Below are 20,729 nucleotides of genomic sequence, written 5' to 3'. Positions count from 1 at the left end.
CCAGTTGCTTGTCATATTTACTACTTATTTGTAATTGTAAGTGTAGATGTTTTATTTTGCATGCTATATGCATATATTTTTTTAAAACTGATTTAATTTTAAGCCAATTATATTTGTATTTGTAATTCTGCATTTAGTTACATTTCATCTTAGAAAAACTTTTTTTTGGTATAGATGTTTTAAAGATTTTTTAAAAAGAAGATAAAAACTCATACAAACTAATATGAAGTGATAAAAAGAGAAGAAAGAAATAAAAGAAAAAGCTAAAAGTGTAAGAAAGGGAAAAAAGGAAAAGAAAAATAGAAAAGAAAAAAAGATGAAATGATAAAAAGAAGTAGCTTCCAATTTTCTTTTCAGCAGTTATAAGTACAATTATAAATTTACCTCTTACTCTATGGTTACAGCATAACTCTCTTCTTTCTATAATCTGTGTAATCATCAAAATCATAAATCATAAGTTCATTTTTTTCTGTTTTATGCAAAAAGTCCATAAGGGGTTTCCAGTCAGCAATAAATATAGATATTGTCTTTTCTCTGATCAAAGAAGTCAGTTTGGCCATCTCTGTAAGTTCCATCATCTTCACCAATCATTTCCTCATTGTGGGTAATGCGAAATCTTTCCATCTTTGTGCATACAATAACCTTGCTGCAGTTATCATGTACAAAAACAAAGTTCCATGACTTTTTTTCCAACTGTTTGCCCATCAGTCCCAAAATAAAAGCCTCTGGTCTCAACTGTATGTTAATCTTTAAAATCCTCTGAATCAGTGTGTGTATTTGAATCCAGAATTTTCTAGCTTTTTTATACATCCACCGAACATGATAAAATGGCCCTTCTTGTTGTTCACATTTCCAACATACATTTGAAATGCCTTTATACAGTGCACTCTAGACAATTTCTCTGGTGACATACACCAATGGTACATCATTTTATAAAGATTCTCTTTAAGATTATAACATGGTGTAAATTTCAGTCCTTTCAACCACATATTTTCGCATTGTTCCATCTGTACAGTATAATCAAAAATTTTAGCCCACTTTGTCATACATTCTTTTACTTGATCTTCTGTTCCAAATCTCATTAAAAATGTGTACATTTTAGCAATTACATGTTCATCATTTGTACAAATTCTATTTCAAACTCACTCTTAAAATGTTCAAAACCATAAAGTCTTTTGTCTGCTTTAAATCTTTCTAATACTTGCAAAGAAGAAAACCATTGACAACTATATCCCTCTCCCACCAGTTCTTCGCTTGATTTTATTTTGCATTCCCCTTGACAAAAGTCCAGTCTCTCACGACAAGTTAGCCATTTGTGTTTGCCTATCATTTCTCATCTACAAAATGCTTCTAGTGCTGAGAGCCACAAAGGTGTTTTGGGGCACAACCTGGGTTTGTATCTATCCCACATTCTCAGTGTGTCATGTCTAACATAGCAATTTTTAAAATCCACATTAACCTTGACTTTGTCGTACCACAGATATCCATGCCACCCAAATCTCGGTCATGCCCTTCTAATAGAGCCTTCTGTTTCTCAGCAGCACCCACTCTTTCACCCAAACCAAACAGCAAGCTGCAAAATACAATTTCAAATCAGGTAGACTCAATCCTCCCCTTTCCTCTGCATTTTGTTAACACCTTATATTTAACTCATGGTTTCTCCCCCTGCCACACAAATTTAGATATATCCTTCTGCCACTGTTTAAATGCTGCATCAGTAGTCAAACCTACTGAAACAAAGGCATCATTCTAGGCAAGACATTCATTGTTATCATAGAATTTCTCCTCAGCAATGACAGTTGTAGTTCCTCCCATCTTAACATAAGTTTTTTTAAGTTTATTCAATGTCTTAACATAGTTATTTTGAAATAATATAAAGTTCGTATTTGTCATAGTGAAACCCATATATTTTACCTTCTTCTCAATCTTAAAATCCATTTTATTTATCAATTCTTTTTGATCTTGTTTTCATATTTTTGTTAACATCTTTGTCTTCTATTAATCTTAAAACCTGCTAATGTGCAAAATTCTTTTAATCTGCCCATTAATATTTCAATTCTTGAAATTCTCCCTCCTTAGGGGGAGATGGGTGGTGATAAAAATTTGACAAACAAAGCAACAAATAAATAAATAAAATTCCCTTTAAAGGATGTTGCAGAACCAACACCAAGTCATTTGCACAAGCCCTTAATTTATAAGTCTGTTTTTTAATCCTTACCCCCACAATCCTCTCATCTTGTCTTATATCTCTATTCAGTATTTCAAGATCCAAAATAAACAAGAGAGGGGACAGTGGGCATCCCTGTCTTATTTCTTTTTTTTTAATCTCACATGGTTTTGTTAGATCTCCATTAACAACTATTCATGCTTTCTGTGAAGCATAAATTGATCTAACCCATTTTATAAAGTTCTCTCCAAAGTTTGTATCTTCCAAAACCTTGAACAAGAAGCCCAGTTCAAATTGTCAAAGGCTTTCTCTGCATCTAAGAAAATCAATGCAGTTTGTTTTCATTACGTTGATCCAAATATTCCAAAACATCCAACACATTTCTAATATTGTCCTTTAATTGTCTTTTAGGTAAAAACCCATGTTGATCCTCATGAGTAAATTCTTGCAAAATTATTTTGAGTCTATCAGCTAAAATGGTTCTGAACAGCTTGTAGTCATTATTCAATAATGATATTGGCTTACAGTTTCTTGTTAAAGTCAAATCTTGTCCCTTTTTAGGTATTAGTGCTATACTGGCTTCTTTCCAACTCTCTGGCATCTTTCCTCCCTATAGGATAGAGTTCAGTGTGTTTTGTAAAGATTGTAAAAGTTCATAATCAAAACATTTATAATAAGAACCTGATAATCCATCTGGTCCAGGCACCTTTCCTGGTTTAATATTTTTTATAGCTTCAGAAACTTCCCTTATAGTTATAGGTCCATTCATTATCTGTCTCTGTCCCTCTGTAATCCTTGGTAAATTTTGTTTCTTTAGATATTAATCTATTTTCTCTATTGAGATGTCCCTTCCTTTATATACATTGGAATAGTATTGATGGAATTCTCTTTGTACGGCTGCATTGTCCATTAATACAGTATCTCCCTCTTGTCATTTCAATATCATTTTCTTTTCTTTCTTTTCTTTTTTTGTATTTTATATGCTAGCCACTTCCTTGGTTTATTTGCAAACTCAAAATGTTTTGCTTTACATAATTCATTTTTATTTCCATTTCTGTTACTGTTAACATTGATAATTGTTGTAAAAGCTTAATTTGTTGAGAAATACTCAACAAACCTCTCTTCTCTGGAGGTTTCTTTTATTCTTCTTCTTTTTCTCTTTATTTCATCCAAAATAGCTTGTGTTTCACTATTATGTTGTATAAAACTTGTAATAAAAGCTTGACTTGAATCCCAAACCATTCTTAAATCAGCACTTTTACCTACATTATTTTCAAAAAAGTTCTTTTCTTTTTGTAGTTCTCCACTATTGCCTCTTTCTGTAGCATCCTTTCATTCAGTCTCCATCTAAAAGAATTAGATTTCCTTTTATAAACCCAACTCACAAGAATATGATCCAAAAAAGTGTTCAGTAATATTTGTACTTTAGAAACCTTAGTAGCCACGTTCTTTGAAATCCAGATCATGTCTATTCTTGAAAAGCATCTGTGTCTTTTAGAAAAGTAGGTATACTCTTGAATTGCCATTTTTCTGTTTCCACATATCAACCAGCCCTAAATTATCCATCAAATCAAAGAAAACTTTTGGTAATTTGCCTTGAGTGATTTTAATATTTTTCTCAGAAGTTTTGTCTAACTGTGGGGAGATCATTCCATTCCAATCCTTCATCAAACACCAGTTTTCATAAGAAAAACCTCTTGGTCCCTCCATAAGTTGTTTATAAAACAATACTTTGTCTTCATTTAGGGCATAAATTCCCAGTACCAAAGTCTTAGTCCCATGCAAATTAACTTCCCCCCCAACAAATCTACCATACTCATCAGTCAATACACATTTTGGTTTTAGTTGTGGATTTATAAACAAAACAACTCCTTTCCTTTCCTTTCCTTTCTCCTTTCCTTTCCTTTCTTTTTCTTCCTGCTGAACTAAATTCCTCACCCAAATTTTTATAGATCAAATATTTTATGTCTTTTTTCCCAGTATGTGTCTCTTGTAGGCAAATTATATCTTGCTTTAATTTTTTCAAAAGGCCGATTTTTTTCTCTTTTGAGGGGTGTTTGCTCCATTTGCATTCCATGCTAAACATTTGTAATCCATAATCAGGCAAAAAATTTAGAAAAATCAATAGCTATAGTGCCTAGTTCAGTATCATCCCTTTTAGTTTCATGTTGAACCTCTTGGAGTTTTTGTGTAGTCTCCTCCATTTGAATCTCCTCCAATTCTTCTTTGAACTTTTCTAGAATTTTCCTTGCCTTCTGGACAGAATTCAGTTGAAACCTCTGCTGTTTCAAAGTAATATATTCACCTTCCAATTTGTCCCATTGAAATGGGATCTTTTTCTGTTTTAATCACTCAATCAAAAAAAACCCCTCTTTTCTCTTATGTAAAATTCTGATAGGAATTTCTTTAAGGACAATTATATGTATATTATCAATCTTCAGCCTTGTATTAAAATGCTGCTACAAAACCTGATCCCTTGTCTTTTTCCTGACAGTGCACCAAAACATCCCTTGGAACATTTCTTGTTCTCTCAAATCTTGTATTTATTCTATCTCTCTCTCTCTCTCCTGGGTCCATGCTACATGGCATATTGGGCAGTAAGGGTTCTCCAGCTCTTTCGGGCTTGGGCGAGTGATTCGGCATCCTTCCATGTGATATGCAATGCCTTCAGGTCCTGTGTCAGTGTTCTTCGCCATGTTATTCAATGGCGTCGTTGCTGTCATTTAGTGTCAGAAGGAGTCCAACTCATTGCCACTTTAGGGATCTGGTTGTTCTCCATGCGGAAGATGTGACCAGCCAGCTGAAGTCTTCTACATGCGATGTTATGAAGTTTACATGAGCTACTCCTTCGGAGCACCTCCTCATTAGTGATGTGATTAAAATATCGGATCTTTAAGATTCGGTGGAGGCATCTCTGTTGGAAGACGTCAAGCCTCTAATGCCTTCCAAGTCTCACTGGCATAAATAGCTGTCGGGATCACAGTAGAAGTGAACAGATGGAATTTAATCTTTAGCAGTATGGACAGCGAGGATCAGAACTTATTCATCCTCTGAAAAATGGCTATCGCCTTCCCAATGCGGCACTTAAGGTTCACCTCTGCATCTCCATTCTGGGCAATCACACTATCCAGAAAGGTGAACCTCTCCACTTCCTCTAAGTGCTGCAGTCTGAGTACAATTCCCCATACTGGGGCTGTGGAGCCCACATATTTATTTATTGTTTATCATTTATTCTATATACTTCATCAGTTACTATCTCTGTATCCTCCTCTTCCCAATCAAAAACATTTGCCTTTCTCTAATATCTCCAGTGAATATATTAGAGAAAAGACTTTAATAATTCTCTAATATCTTCACTGGACTCCTCTGGGATTGCTCTAAGTCTCAAACAAAATTCCTTTTCTCTGAATTCCAATAGAGCCAGATTATCTAGTTCTCTTTCCAACTGTCTATAACGTCTGTCTTACTCTCCAGAATTTCCACTTTGTCATCAATTTGTTTTACCTCTCCTGAAACCTGTTTTACAGAGCTTTCCATCTTCTTAGCTTCTTCTTTCATCTCCTCTTTCATCTTTACAAGTCTTTCATCCATTCTTTTTTCAAAAGCTGTCAATTTAGTGTCAAGTGATTTTAACTGATTGCCCATTTGCTCAAATAATTTCTGAAGCAAATCTGGTGTAATTTCTCTTTCTGCAGGTTGCTCTAACAATCCTCTCCTCCCGTCCATTCTTGCCACTTTTCTGGTGATTGCCTTCATGATATTATAATCCAAAAATAAAAGTGTCTCAAACAAGGGAAAAAGAAAAGTTGAGCTTCCCTCCCCTTCTTTTTTTTTCTTTTTTGTCTTCCTGTCCCATTAATACTTTCATCTCTAATGGCACTTCATAGTTTTAGTCAGCATTACAATCAACATCTCCATTGTTACAGTCAACATCACAGTCTGCCTCATATTATCTTTATCTTTTGTTTTGTAAAATCCACCAATTATCTGTTCTCTTTAATAATAAAAATAAACAAAGAACATTCATTGGTTGTAGAGTAATTTAGCTGCATTTTTATCCAGACAGAAATATTGATTTCAAAGTAGTTAAAAACAGATTAAGCAATTAGTAAATACAATGATCACAGATGCACAGAAGATGGCCTTAATGTAACAGCTGATTGTTAACTATTATAACTATTGTTTCACACTTGAAACTGTTCGGTTACATATGGAATTGTAATTGTCTTGTAATTCATTATAAATGGTAAAGCTATATCCACCATTATTTCTGATGTACTACAAAATCTGGAATACTGATTTAGGATTAACCTCTAAATACACTTGAAGACAGCGACTGCAAGGTAGCTATGATCAATATCTAGGTTAGATTAATGCATGAACAGGGATAGCTGCACAAGTATTTTTAGGGGAAAGTAACATTTTGGGGTAATAAGGGAAAGAACGCATAGAACCTTGTGCCTTAATGACTCTTCATTAGAAAACAGAACTCGATTCTTACTTCGCTTCCAGTGCCAGTGCAATGATTCCCGCAGCCATAGGTGCAGAAGCCGATGTCCCTGTATGACTGTCTGTACAACGCTGTCTGAGGTCTGTAGTGATCTGGGGAAAAAGGTGTATAATTAAGAATAATGCTGCCGCAGTCAAAAAATGTTTCTTTTGTTGGAAGGACTTATAGGCATGTGAAACTCTATTATTATTCAGTGGGATAACTTTTTTTTTTAATGCCAGTTTTAGCTCTCTAAAGCAAGTGGATATCCAAAAATCATTAGCCTCCCAGAATACACTAGTAATGAAATTTCTGGTAACAAGTGAAACCCAAACCCTTTACATTCATGCAGAGTTTTAACAGACACTTTGTTAGATGATTTGACAGTTCTGTATTTTATGGTAGTGCTGCAAGCAAAATTAAACTCCTCATCCTAGTATAAATTTTTATGCCCTCAATGGCAAGGGTAGCAGCCCATATTGTCCCTTTGAATAACAGAAGCAGACACTCTGAATAAACTTCTGCTTCAGCTAAGGCTGCTCATATGACAGCAGCTCCTGCAGACACTAACAATTGAGTTGTTGTTTATTCGTTTAGTCACTTCCGACTCTTCGTGACTTCATGGACGAGCCCACGCCAGAGCTTCCTGTCAGTCGTCAACACCCCCATCTCCCCAAGGGACAAGTCCGTCACCTCTAGAATATCATCCATCCACCTTGCCCTTGGTCGGCCCCTCTTCCTTTTGCCTTCCACTCTCCCTAGCATCAGCATCTTCTCCAGGATGTCCTGTCTTCTCATTATGTGGCCAAAGTACTTCAGTTTTGCCTTTAATATCATTCCCTCAAGTGAGCAGTCTGGCTTTATTTCCTGGAGTATAGACTGGTTTGATCTTCTTGCGGTCCAAGGCACTCTCAGAATTTTCCTCCAACAACAATTGAGTACAAATATACAATTGTATATGAATTGGCTTCCACTTGAGCTAACATAATCAGGGCTAGGAGCCCTCACAGCTTCTGTCCTGTGTATATTCATGCTGTAGGCAAGAGTGTCTGCGGGAAGCAAGTTATATATGCAATGTCAATGGGGCATCTTTGAAGTGTTCACACGATGAGTGTTCTGGATATTGGAAACTTGAGTTGGGTTAGTATGTCAAGGAAATCCTGTGATCCATATAAACGACTGCTCTGGGAATGGGGTCATACCTAGCCTTTCAAAGTTATGCCAGAAACCCCATTCTAAAAGTGGACAGGGCAAGGATAAATGTTTGGGTCAGGCCAGGGGAAAAAAAAAGATTTAAGTTTAAGTTTGAATTAAATCCATTTATTATGATTACTCCCCATTATTTATTTTCCAAAATTTCCCATCTATCATATTAAAAAGTGCAATTCATTATCTTATATGAAGGTTTTGAGAGCCACAGAAACACACCCCATTTTAAAATATTAGTTTTCAACACAAATGTAATTGTTTGTGTGTTCAACATAAATACTGCTACAACTACATAATAGAAAGTATTAATATATACATTAGAAATAAATCCTATTAAAGGAGGCTTACTCCCAGATTAAGCATGCATAGCATTGGAAATTAAATATTAATTGGAAATTAGGTGTGAAAGATTGAAAATTTGTATAAGCCACGTTCTATCCAGTTTAAATGAAAATATAACCTGACAATGTAAAACTTTGTACTCATGTCCAAAATATTTATATCAATTAAACAATAAATACCAAATTACAGTTATCAAAATATATTTAGTAAAAGAAGTATATGCTGCATACATTAGAACTGAATGTATGTAAGTCATATATTGTGCATCAGTTATCAATATAAGTAAAAGTATAATGACTTTTTGTGAAGTATAGCCTCAGGACACAATCTACAAAGCTGCTAAAACAATGACGTGGAATACAAATGGAAACAATGAAGGCGATTGCCAGTAAACAATAAACGTAACTGCCAGTAAAAGAGTTAACAGAAAGCCAAAAAGGTGACCTGCCCTAAGCACTTAGTTATGTTCGTGCTATAATTTGGAAACCTATAACAGTATCTGGGGAAGGGGGTGGGGAGGGGAGGATGGGAAATGATGCAAATTCTTGCTTTCCTAACAATTGTCAAATATAAAGCATGTATCATGTGCCAAACTTAATAATTTTGTATTCAGGTCTACACAGGGTGTAATTCAAATATCGGTAAGAATATAAACTTCCGTAAACTTCTCAGTGACTTGGCATTAAATAGTACATGTTAAAACATTGTCAGTTCGTCTACATCAGTGTTTCATAAAGTTTGGTCCTAGGACCCCTGGGTGTCCCCCAAGACCCTCTCAGAGGTCCACAAAATCAAAATTATTGGCCAGCCTATGTTGAAAAATAATACAATATTAAAATCCCATCAAACAATTGTGAGAAGAAGTAGCAGCAAAGAATACTTTAATTTTAATTTTTAATGTGGTAAATATCAATAAATATAACCCCTATGAATGAAAGCTCTTTTGGGGTCCTCCATAATTTTTAAAAGTTGGTAGGAGTCCTGAGAGGAAAAAAGTTTAAGAAACACTGGTCTACATGTTAAACAATTAATTGGTTAAGGATTTATAGGTCCACAACCTAGATTCAGAATGTTATAGTGAACTGAATTTGAGTCCCTATGGCAAATTGACCACTAGGGAAGTAGGAAGACTTGCTGGTCATTTCTGATCTTCATTAAACTGGCTTGAGTGACAACATTTGGTAGCATATGAGCAAAATCAATCAACCAATCAATCAATCAATCTAGATTGTATCCCCTCCTGCTCCTCCCTTAAAGCATCACGAAGGAGATTGTTTCATTCGTGTGTGTGGCTGGATAGGCTCTGACAAGTGTTAATTTTAAAATTAGTGCTAAACAACAGAACACCAACATGTTTATATTACACTTATATAATTGATTAATTACATTTCATTTTTTTTCCAAATTAAATATAAAATAATGTCAAGTATTTTTCAGTCATTTATATTTCATACAAAGCAGGTTTAGAGCCACTACTTAAAAATATAAAAAGGAAAAAAAAATGAAACTTGTAGAAACAATGTCTTGCTTTTGAGTTATCAACATTTTGTCCATGGAGAATTCCCAATATTTCACCTAACAAAGCAAATATAGTTGTTATGGTAGAGTAGAAACAAACATAAGATCAGTAGAAGACATCCACTAACCAATCTTCACATCAATGTGTTGTATCACTTAAGCTCCACCCAAGGAAGTCTTTAACGGAAGTCTTGAAGAAGCAAAAAATATCTCCCAGACTTATAACTCCTCTGAACCAAGCAGAAGGGTATTGTGCCTCTCCTTATTAAGGGGCTGTCCTTGAAGATGACCCAGAAACCACAGCTGGCACAGAATGTAGTTGGCTGCTTGCTGACAGTAGAAGCCAGTATAGTAGAGAGATGGCATTGTTTGCTGCAGTGTTGCTTTGGAACAGTGTGCCCACTGAGGTCAGCTAAAACTGTGCTTTTCCACGGACTTTGAAGAGGAGGGCCTCACATTGGGCTAACAGCAGTACTAGGGGCTATTTGATTATTTTCCTAGTCTGATGTTGGTTGTGCTTTTATGTTGGTTTTATTTATTGTCTTAATATGTTATGATTGTAAGTCTCTTGTGTGAGAAAAATAAATTTTCAGATGAATGGTCCCGTTTGAACCAAATTGAAACATAAAGGAATGTGGCAACAATCTTGGAAGCTATCTCACACCAGCTTCTGCAGCTTTTGCTAACTTTTATCAGGACATTCCCGTAGCAACCCATGAATCTCTATATTCAAGAAGTTGGCTCCCTCCCTTCTTCCCACTAAGACAATGGCTTTCTTCAGAGTAGATACGTAGGGCAGAAAGTAACTTGAGATCTATTGCTCATGAATATGTATGCATGCCTGCATCATCATATGAACATGTATGCTTACATCATTTCCTTTTCCTGTAATGTATAAATATCAATGCATTCCTTCAGCCTGCAGGGGAGGCACCCACCATCTTGGTAAGAACCCCTCCAGTGTGCACTCTTTAATAAATACTGCAGTTTAGCCTTGATTATTTTCTATGGGTCCTGCATTTGATTCCACAGAATGGAATCTATAGAACTAAATAATAAAGAAATGTAGGCAGGAATATATGTACTGGCTTGAGATACCCACATTTATATTATGCATATTAATAAGAATAATCTAGTCCTGCCTTAGGCATGAAAGCCAGATGGGTGACTTTGGGCCAGTCACTCTCTCTCAGGCCAACTTGCCTCACAGGGTGGTTGTTGTAAGGCAAGTAGGAGGAGGAAGGAGTATTAGGTATGTTCCCTGCCTTGAGTTATTTATAAAAATAATAAAGGCGGGATAAAAAAAAAAATCTAAAATCTAAGGCCCAAACAATACGTTCAAGCCTTTTTAAAGTTGCCAAAATCCTCAGGAGAGGTGTTTTGGGCTATAGAGGGTTGAAGAAGCAGAAAGGACAAGAAAGTCTTAGTGAGTCAACAGATTTTATTATATAAACTCTGGATTCAAATTATATTGCTTGTTGGATAGTTTGTTTTAGCTCAAAGCATCATAACTACATTATTAATAAAGTTATGAGCATAAGATTAGGCATAATTAGATTTGTGTTGGCCTTAGAGACTGAATTATTATTCATCATATTAATCCCATCACCAGTCTTATTTCAACTATTTAAAAAGAGATTTGATTCAGAAAACAGTAACGGAAGTGCTCTGAGTGGGAAATTCTATTTGAGCCAACAGCACTTAAAATATTTAGATATAAGCAGGCTGCACTGATTCTCCATCTTTAAAGCAAAGTTGATTAAATGTATCCACTTTGTATATTATCCCAATTGCCATGTCAAATCTAAACATTTTAAAATATATACTGTATATTTATTTTTTAAAATACCAGGAAGTGATTTTACTGCTCGAATTCAGACAACAGTCTGATGTTATATAACACTGCCATTCTGTTCATTCAGAATCAGCAGGCTCTTGGTCCCATCCATTAAGCAATATCATCTGATGAGAACCCAGAAGTGTGCCTTCTCTGACTCAGCACCTGCTCTCTCCCCTAGTATTTGAATGTCTTCTACCCTGCTCTCCTTCAAGAGCCTTGAAGACCTTCCCCAGTCCTTGCTTGATAGCTCCTTTGGAATTATTTATAGGTGAGGTTGGTTATGGGTCGTTCCCTCCAGATTAACCATTCTGATTGTTTTTATACTTGGTTTTATTGTTGTTAACCATCCATAGCCATCTGGAGTCAAATGGCTTTATAATTAGGGATTCTAGAATCAGATGGCCCTTTTATTAAGGGTATGCAAAATATTCTGCTCATTTTTTCAACCTGAAATGGAAATTCCAAGTATTCTAAGTGTGAAACAAAACATGAAAGTTTTCTTGTGAGATCAAGCCTCAAAAAAAAAAAAAAAAAAAAAAAGACTATTTTGAGCAGTACCCTGTCAAATGTTTTGACTATCCCAAGTGCTGTGGTTTTGTAGGTTGTGATTGGATTGCTTACTTCCCCAAAATCTTTTCCAGTCTAGGTTGGATGAGGTAGAGTGGAGTGGAATATTGAGAAGAATTTTGAAAGGTTAGGGAAGCTGTAAGAATTTGGGTAGGATCATTAAATTACATTATCTCAAATTCCACAGAAATAATCTGGAGAGATGACATAGTTATTGCATGGAGTTTAGCCACTTTCGTCTCCCTAACTTTGCTTCCTTTCAAGGAATGGGGTGCCTCTCAGTTGAACAGGGATCCTTTGGAAGATGCTGTTTCTTTGAGGCAGACCTTCTTGGCTGATGGGTGGCTGCCTGCAGACAGATCCAGTTATAAATTACAACTGCCAGATTTCTTCTGGAAGCAAAATTAGGATTATGCCTGGATGCTGCTGCCACTCCATCGCTAAGTAGCAATTTGAGATTGTCAAGATTCCAAGTAAAATTGACATCTTTAAAGTAAAATTGCAGCTACAGTTGCTTGCATGTTTTGAATCCCTCTTCATTTATCAAGTGGATCGGATGTGTTGAAATGCATGGTGCTATTCTAGCCCCCACTGCTTGGGATCAAGAAAAAATCCTGCAGAATTATTTTTTTTGCTATTGTTGCTGTGATATCAGAGAAATGTGAAGGTTGATAAGGCATCATGCTCTTCTTGATATCTTGAAATCAAAATAATTTTTATACATTTCATGTGTAACATGTTGTAATCTGTGACTGAAGTCCATTGCAAAGTTGGCTTCCAAATCCTTGCTTTTTTAGAAGTCATTAATTATATTTGAAGTGCATGATTCTTTAGTTTTATTTTATTTAATTAATTTAAAACACAGAAATGATCCTAGGTTGAATTATTTAGGGCTTCAACATGGAATGTTTTAAAAAATCTTATCTAGAAATATTTGAACCAATGTGTGTTAAACTATATCATGTTTTTGAGGGAACGGGAATTAAAGAATTATACAAGAGTAGATTATCAAATATTTTATCATAAAACCAACATCTGTAAACCTCCCAGAGTCCCACTTTTTGGGGGAGATGGGCGGTGATAGATTTATTTGAAAAATAAATAAACAAATAAACAAATAAACATTACCAAAATACTCTTGAATTCATGGGAATATTTTTTTTCATGGGAATATTTTTTTGCTAGAAAAATGAATGAATTCTTCCTTGTTTTACCATTTATTGAGGAGATTATAGGGGAAAAAAGCCAAATATATAAAAATTATCAAAAGAAAAATAAGTAGAAGAAAGCAGATGATAACAGAATAATTACTGGAATGAAGAGTTACCTCAGAATTTGTCTTTAAAATTAATCATCTGAAAACAGCAAGGTTTCCAGGAGAGATGGCTAATATCCCAGATTATTAGAGGAACGATATATTTTGAAAAATAGCCGATCTTAACTCCTTATTAGCAGCAAGAGACTGAAAAGGAGAAAACATTAAACAAATTTGTATTCATGATGGAAAACTAGGATTGAGAGAGAATAAATGTGTTTCCCCTCCCTTCAGTTGGAAGATTTCCTGTATGTTTGTTTGTTTCTTGTGCAAATCAGTTTTTGGTTGCACACAGAGGATGAAAGAGAGGTATTTTTGGGAGCAAATACTTATTTTTTTCAATATAAAAAATGTCAAGTGACTTTAGGGTAAATAAAACCTAGATAATATTTACAAAAAGAAGTTGTCAGTAATTTTATTTTCAATTGCACTTCAATCATGGTGAAAAAACCACATACTATTTTCCTGTCATAGGATTCTCCGCTGCTGTAGGTTGTGGCTAATGTTGATGCACATTCTTCTAGATACCAAGGTTTTCTTCCACTTTCAGCTGTGCTACTGATGGAGATGGTATAGATGCTATTGGTGTAGCCATCACAGGAGCAATGATCCTTACTTCTTCCACCATTTCCAGATGCCCACACATAAATGGAGCCCAAATTGTTTCTGCCCTATTTGAAATAAAAAAAAAAATTGAAATTAGAATTAGATAATAAGTGGTAATAGCCTCTTTTGGTAATTTATCTTGCATAAAATATTTTACCTGTAATTTGAATCCATAAAATAAAGTAGTAAACATAGATTATACTAACCTACCTTTTCAAGTACTTGTTGCTAATGTAAGATACTATGTGTCCCAAAACCTTTGTGGAACTACTAGTGAATAAATTAAGTATTTTTCCTGAAAGTGCTGACAGCTCCCAGCTATTACACGACACTTGGATTTCTTTTTTCTGATTTAATTTTGTAAAAAGAATATTCAATTATGTTAGCATCAGAAAATGAATTTATAGAGATAAATGATCTTTTGTTAAATATAATATTGCTTTCGATTAACTATTTTATTTTTTAGATTGTGCATGCAGTATATTGGAGCAAGATGTATGTTTAAGCAGAATGAAGAACTTAACTTCTTATAAAGCCTAATTAGATTAGGTTTATCATTATTATCCATAATATTTCATAGACTATATGTATTATATTACTAATAATATGTATTATATTATTAATAATTCAATATCATCCAAATGTCTAATCATTTCTTCTAAAGACTATCCATTTAAATATAATTATGGATTTTAATTAAGATGAGATGTAACAGGAAGTTTTTGAAATTTATACCAACTTAGCATGCGGCGCTGAGGGCTACCTGGTTACCAGGGGTTTAGTAGGGTAGTCCTTGAGCAGCCTTTCTTTGGGTATCAATCTGGAAATTATCAAGCTCCAGGAGAGGAAGTAAAAAATAAGACATCTGGAGCAGTGCTGGCAGGAGATGAGGAATGGCAATAACCAGAGATGAGTACATGATTCCATGTTCGGGCCAAACATGACAGTGGCAGTAAGAGCAGTGAAGCATCAATACTTCTCCCTACTCGCTGCATCTGTAGAATGCAGACCAACAGTCTGCACCAATGTGGATGCTCTAGTACTCAGCTGCCTTTCTCCCTCTTTTCTACATAAAACCATGGCGGGCAATCATCCATTTACATCTTGACCCCAGGGCAAACAGGAGATGTGGTGGAAATCCTAAACCACTGCCTAGAGGCTGTGAGGGATTGAATGGGGCAAAACAGATTATGAAGGATTCCCAGCAAGATGGGATTATTATTGGTTCAGAAGTCTTAGGGTACCATGGAAATTCCATCTATAGCTCCTGATGGGTAGCATTTCCCCTGAAGAAGCTATTATGCTATCTCCTAGAATCATAGCTCCTCCCAAAACAACAGATGGAAGCCATGTCAGGAGAGCATTTGGCCAATTTTGGCAGGTTTGCCAGTTACACCCTTTCCTAAGCCAGGAAGCACTGAAGGCCATGACTAATTCCATCTGTTTTATGTGGGGCTTTATTAGCATGAGGCTGCCCTTGAAGATGACTCAGAAACAGCAGCTTTTACAAAATGCAGCAGCCTGTGTCTGTTCAGCAGAATGATACCTGTCAGGGTGGTTAGGACCCAGATAATCATATTTTCAGCTGCAGCTCCCTCTTTCTGGAACAGGCTGCCCTCTGAGGTCAGATGTGCTTCTACCTCTATGTCTTTTAGAAAAATGATTATGATTTAGTAATCATAGACAATATATGTACTTCACGGAGACTGGATATACTAAAGTGCAATTGGATAATTTAGGTCTATCTAGAAGTATTTTTCATTAATGCATTTCAAGTCAATACAATAACAAAATAGATTTCTAGTTCAACACTCCTTAACTGAACTTGGAAACTCAATGCTCTACTTTAAAGGCAAATTTCTCTACCAAGTTAGCAAATAAGGCTTGTTTCCATAAAGAATGTACATCTAAAATGCCATTTCTTGTTTGACTTTTTCTCTTTTTACCAAATAAAAGATAGTATTGTTTTTAAGTTAAAAGTATCTTGAGTATATTAGTACACTACCAATACCTCTTTGTTGATGAGATATAAGCAACAGTATGTTGATTTGCCGAGTAGTCTTTTGTTTAGAGTCTAGCCTGTGTAGATGAGCAGAACACACCTGGAGTAAAACTGCCCAAGATGTGCTTAAACCAACCAGTACAGTCCTTATCAATAGCAGAGATTGAGGCATGTGGCATCAGGGCATAAATGGAGCATTCTGCCCCCCAAATCTCTCATATGAAGCTAGCCAAACTCAAGTACTGAACCCCTGAACCCCCCACAGTTGAGCGTGAGCAGGAAAAAGAGAAGCGGGGGGGGGGTCACATGGACCCCTTCTTCCCTCAGTCGCCATGGGTTTCTTTCTTTCCTGATTGAGGATAGCAGACAGAAGAGACTGCCATATACTGTATGTATGCATGTTTGAATTAAACCAACATCCACAGCTATATGGATTCAGGCCTGGGCCTGGGATAGAACCCAAACTGGTAGCTCTTATGGACAACCTGTAGCTGAATTTGTTTTAAAAGTATTATTCTTCTTTATTGTATGTGTCTTACTGTTTTGTCTTCAGGGCTAAACATTTCAAGTTCCTCCAATGTCTCCTGTCAGGACTTGATTTTCAGTTCTCTGATCATCTTTTTGCCTTTCTTTGAACCCAGAATTCTGTCTGAAGTGGAGTGCTGGCATTATCCATGCTTGTGTATCAAAGAATATAGCTTCTATGATGATAACCTGGTAATCTACTTAAACTAAGTTGGTAGATATACTTTACTTAAAGCTCTTTCCAAATGTATCTCTGGCTTTACAAATATGGATAGCCAGTTTTGCATTATCTACTGTTCCCCTTATTTTTTGATAGTTTGAGTGATGGAAATATACTTTGCAGTTTTTCCTTTTAAAATTTATTTTTCCAGGAGGCAAATATAGATATCGATAAATAGAGTTATACTGTAGATAGATTTTCTTCCACTAAGGCTGAACTGAAATTGAAATTGTTAAAATCACTATGATCTTTGTTGAAGCCAGTATCAAATCTAGGTTTGTGGTGTCAGTGAGCAAAATTATCTCAGTGCTGTTTCCTCTTCTACCCTCCATTGTCCACTTGCCTTTCAACCAAATGAGCATGCAGAAACAGCTGTTCCTTCTCTTCTTTTTTTTTTGCTTGCCTATGCTCTTCTTTTGATGGCTGAAAGTGAAGAGGAACTGAGGAGCCTTATGATGAAGGTGAAAGAAGAAAGTGCAAAAGCTGGCTTGCAGCTAAACCTCAAAGAAACCAAGATTATGGCAACCAGCTTGATTGATAACTGGCAAATAGAGGGAGAAAATGTAGAAGCAGTGAAAGACTTTGTATTTCTAGGTGCGAAGATTACTGCAGATGCTGACTGCAGTCAGGAAATCAGAAGATGCTTAATCCTTGGGAGAAGAGCAATGACAAATCTTGATAAAATAGTTAAGAGCAGAGACATCACACTGACAACAAAGGTCCGCATAGTTAAAGCAATGGTATTCCCCGTAGTAACATATAGCTGCAAGAGCTGGACCATAAGGAAGGCTGAGCGAAGGAAGATCGATGCTTTTGAACTGTGGTGTTGGAGGAAAATCCTGAGAGTGCCTTGGACTGCAAGAAGATCAAACCAGTCCATCCTCCAGGAAATAAAGCCAGACTGCTCACTTGAGGGAATGATATTAAAGGCCAAACTGAAATCCTTTGGCCACATAATGAGAAGACAGGACACCCTGGAGAAGATGCTGATGCTAGGGAGAGTGGAGGGCAAAAGGAAGAGGGGCCGACCAAGGTCAAGGTGGATGGATGATATTCTAGAGGTGACGGATTCGTCCCTGGGGGAGCTGGGGGTGTTGACGACTGACAGGAAGGTCTGGTGTGGGCTGGTCCATGAAGTCACGAAGAGTCGGAAGCGACTAAACGAATAAACAACAACATGCCCTTCTTTGAGATTAAAGGCAAAAAATGCAAGCAAGAGCAAAAGCTAAAGAACAAAGGTAATTATTGGTAGGCATACTGCCATGGTATAAATTTTGGCATGTACACAATAGTGCCAGCCCAATACCAGCTGTGGTGTAAGTATCACTGATACAAACATAGCCTATCATAACATCTAGTACATAAAGCTAAAAAGGGACTTCCTTGTTACCGAGTCCATCCTCATTCTACATATGATAAAGGTGTTGCAACAGCATTGTTTGTTGTACTCATCTGAAGTACAGAAACTGAGGCTCCTGGGCTACTTAACCCTCCACTCCGAAAGTCTGGAGTGTACCCCCACACCAACTACCAAAAGTTGTTACTAAATTATAATTTTTACTAGGATTAAAATGTGAAAGTTATTATACACTATATTTGATGGACTTAATTCAACTTTTGGTATCCCTATCCAAAAGCAGGTGTGTGTGTACGTATGTGTGTGTCTGTGTCTGTGCATGCACGTGTAGCAATCATACTAAACAGTGATATATTAGTTGAATTGGACATTTAATAATATATAAGTAAATGTTCAGAGTCACAAATTCATTGAAAAGAATAATCTTGCTGTGGATTCTGCCTGTAACTGGACTAATAGTTGAAGTATTTCAATTGCTCACTGAAAAAACATTAATAACTTTAATTTATTAAAGTTAAATTGAAACATGCTTCCAGAATGGTTTACAAAAATAAAATAAAGTGCTGATTTTATTTGATTAAAGTTTGCCCTCTAGGGTATGATAAACAATCTTAAAATAAATGTAATTTGCAGGATACTTTATATATTGTGTGAATTCAAACATACATATCCAGAAAATATTTTCATGAACTCAGTACATTGTTTTGTAAATTTCAGCAGGATTCTTCAACTCCAAATATATCATTGAAAAAGATGCAATTGTCAGTTAAAGGTGAGGGGTTCAGTTTTCTGAATCTTAAGTTATACTACTGTGCTTATATTTTGACTAGTACCAAGTTTAAAATGCCTTCACTTAGTGCAAATCCTTCATTCCGGGCACTTCTGGAATATTCTTATATAACACATTTAATTGGATTGTTTTGGATTCAAAATATATATTTATAATATCTTCTGTCACTATCAAATTGATTTGAAAACTTTGGCATATTATTTCTAGAAAATGTACCTTGATCATTTTTTTAATGCTAAATTGACACTATGGTGTAATCCAGATCTCAAAATTGATTAAAAATTGGTTTTGTGGAAGATCTGAATGGATGTTGGGATTTTTTTTTTTACATTAATAAAACTAGTGGAGGATAATGATGAGCTTTTATCATTTTCTATGTTAAAAGATAAATGCCATTTGTCAGTTGCTACCAACAGGCAGTATTTACAGTTACAACATTTATTGACATATATTTATTGTTGATTTGGACCAGCAGCATTTTCAGCCTCAAAGTCGGCTAAGTTCTTAGGTGGGATCCTGGGTCCAAAAAGCCAACAATCAGTCTTTATAAATACCAGTTATTCATATATCAATTTGAAGTGTAAATTGATAAGAAATGTGAGACCCCCATTTTGTCTAAAAAAATAGGAAAATGTTTAAACTTCAATACTAAACACCTCATTATATCTTAGATTACAGGTTATACAACAAAAAATAATATTTCAAACTTATTGAACCTCATTGCATTTGTACAGAAAAATAAATCATTGTTTGTTGGAGATGCAAACAGAATAACACTTTATTAAACCATATGTTTTTGCAATGTCTTAAAGTTACTATTTTATTGAAAAAAGTAATTAGATATATTTGACTTTGCAACAAATCAAATTAATATTTTCAGAGGTATATATTATATTGAAATACATAACCACAACATGAAAGTTGGTCAATGGAAATAGATTCTTTGTGTCTTTATTATTGTCAAGCAATTAATTTTCAACACTGGAAAGACAAATTTATTGCTCCAATTACCAGTGAGTTGCATATCTTATATACTTGCATCCTACAAACAAGCTGCCTATAGACATAGATTATGTATGAATAATTAAAATGAAATATGGTTAACTTTTATTGAAAGTGTTGTGTTAAAAATTTCATACTTCCCGCTCCACCGCATACACATGAGAAGAGATATATATAGATGTACAGTTTATATATATATATATATATATATATATATATATATACACACACACACACACACACACACACACACACAGTTTTTTCTCTTTCATATATTCATTCATATATTCATTCTTTCTCCTATTTTATTAAATAAATTAAAAGGTGCTGGTTTTTTAAAAACAGAGGATGTTTCAATTGAAATGAATAGATACTTTACTACTGTACATTGCTCTGCATTTTTCAACAAAACAATATTTTGTTTCACCCATATCAGCTGTATTGCATCTGATCCATAAGACTTAAAAATATATAGCATGCATTGAATCAAAACTCTTTACTTATATTTATTCTAAATAAAGTCAGTACTTGCAGAATATTGCTTTATTTTTGCCATCATTTTAATTTCCTAGACTGCCTCTAGATCCTATTGGGATCTATGAATGTTCCGGGGAACACTGCTAGTGCACAAGCAGCTTCCTGATGAACTTTTCTTAAAAGTGATGTTACTGTCTGTTCTTGACATATAGCTGGGCACTCTCTGGGCTCTGGAGATTCCACATCTAAGGCTAAAGCATCAGGGTTGTTACTGCAAAATTGTATACAATGATGTTAAACAAT

The 20,729-nt window shown here is 35.3% G+C and overlaps 1 protein-coding gene across 3 annotated transcripts in view; it reads right to left on the bottom strand.

The window, feature by feature from the left end:
- Window positions 1–20,729, bottom strand: part of PCSK5 (proprotein convertase subtilisin/kexin type 5) — a 236,536-nt gene that overhangs the window by 100,832 nt on the left and 114,975 nt on the right. For all 3 annotated transcript variants that reach the window (XM_063295159.1, XM_063295158.1, XM_063295160.1), the window contains exons 8-9: window positions 13,906–14,118; window positions 6,669–6,769 (exon numbers count right to left, since the gene is read on the bottom strand). In XM_063295159.1, coding sequence (XP_063151229.1) covers window positions 6,669–6,769; window positions 13,906–14,118 — 314 coding nt within the window. The remainder of the gene's footprint in view (window positions 1–6,668; window positions 6,770–13,905; window positions 14,119–20,729) is intronic.

Source organism: Candoia aspera, chromosome 2 (genome assembly GCF_035149785.1).
Source record: "Candoia aspera isolate rCanAsp1 chromosome 2, rCanAsp1.hap2, whole genome shotgun sequence".
Classification (NCBI taxonomy): domain Eukaryota; kingdom Metazoa; phylum Chordata; class Lepidosauria; order Squamata; family Boidae; genus Candoia; species Candoia aspera.
The sequence above is the reverse complement of the archived record's forward strand: the minus strand, read 5'-3'. Positions and strand labels throughout refer to the sequence as shown.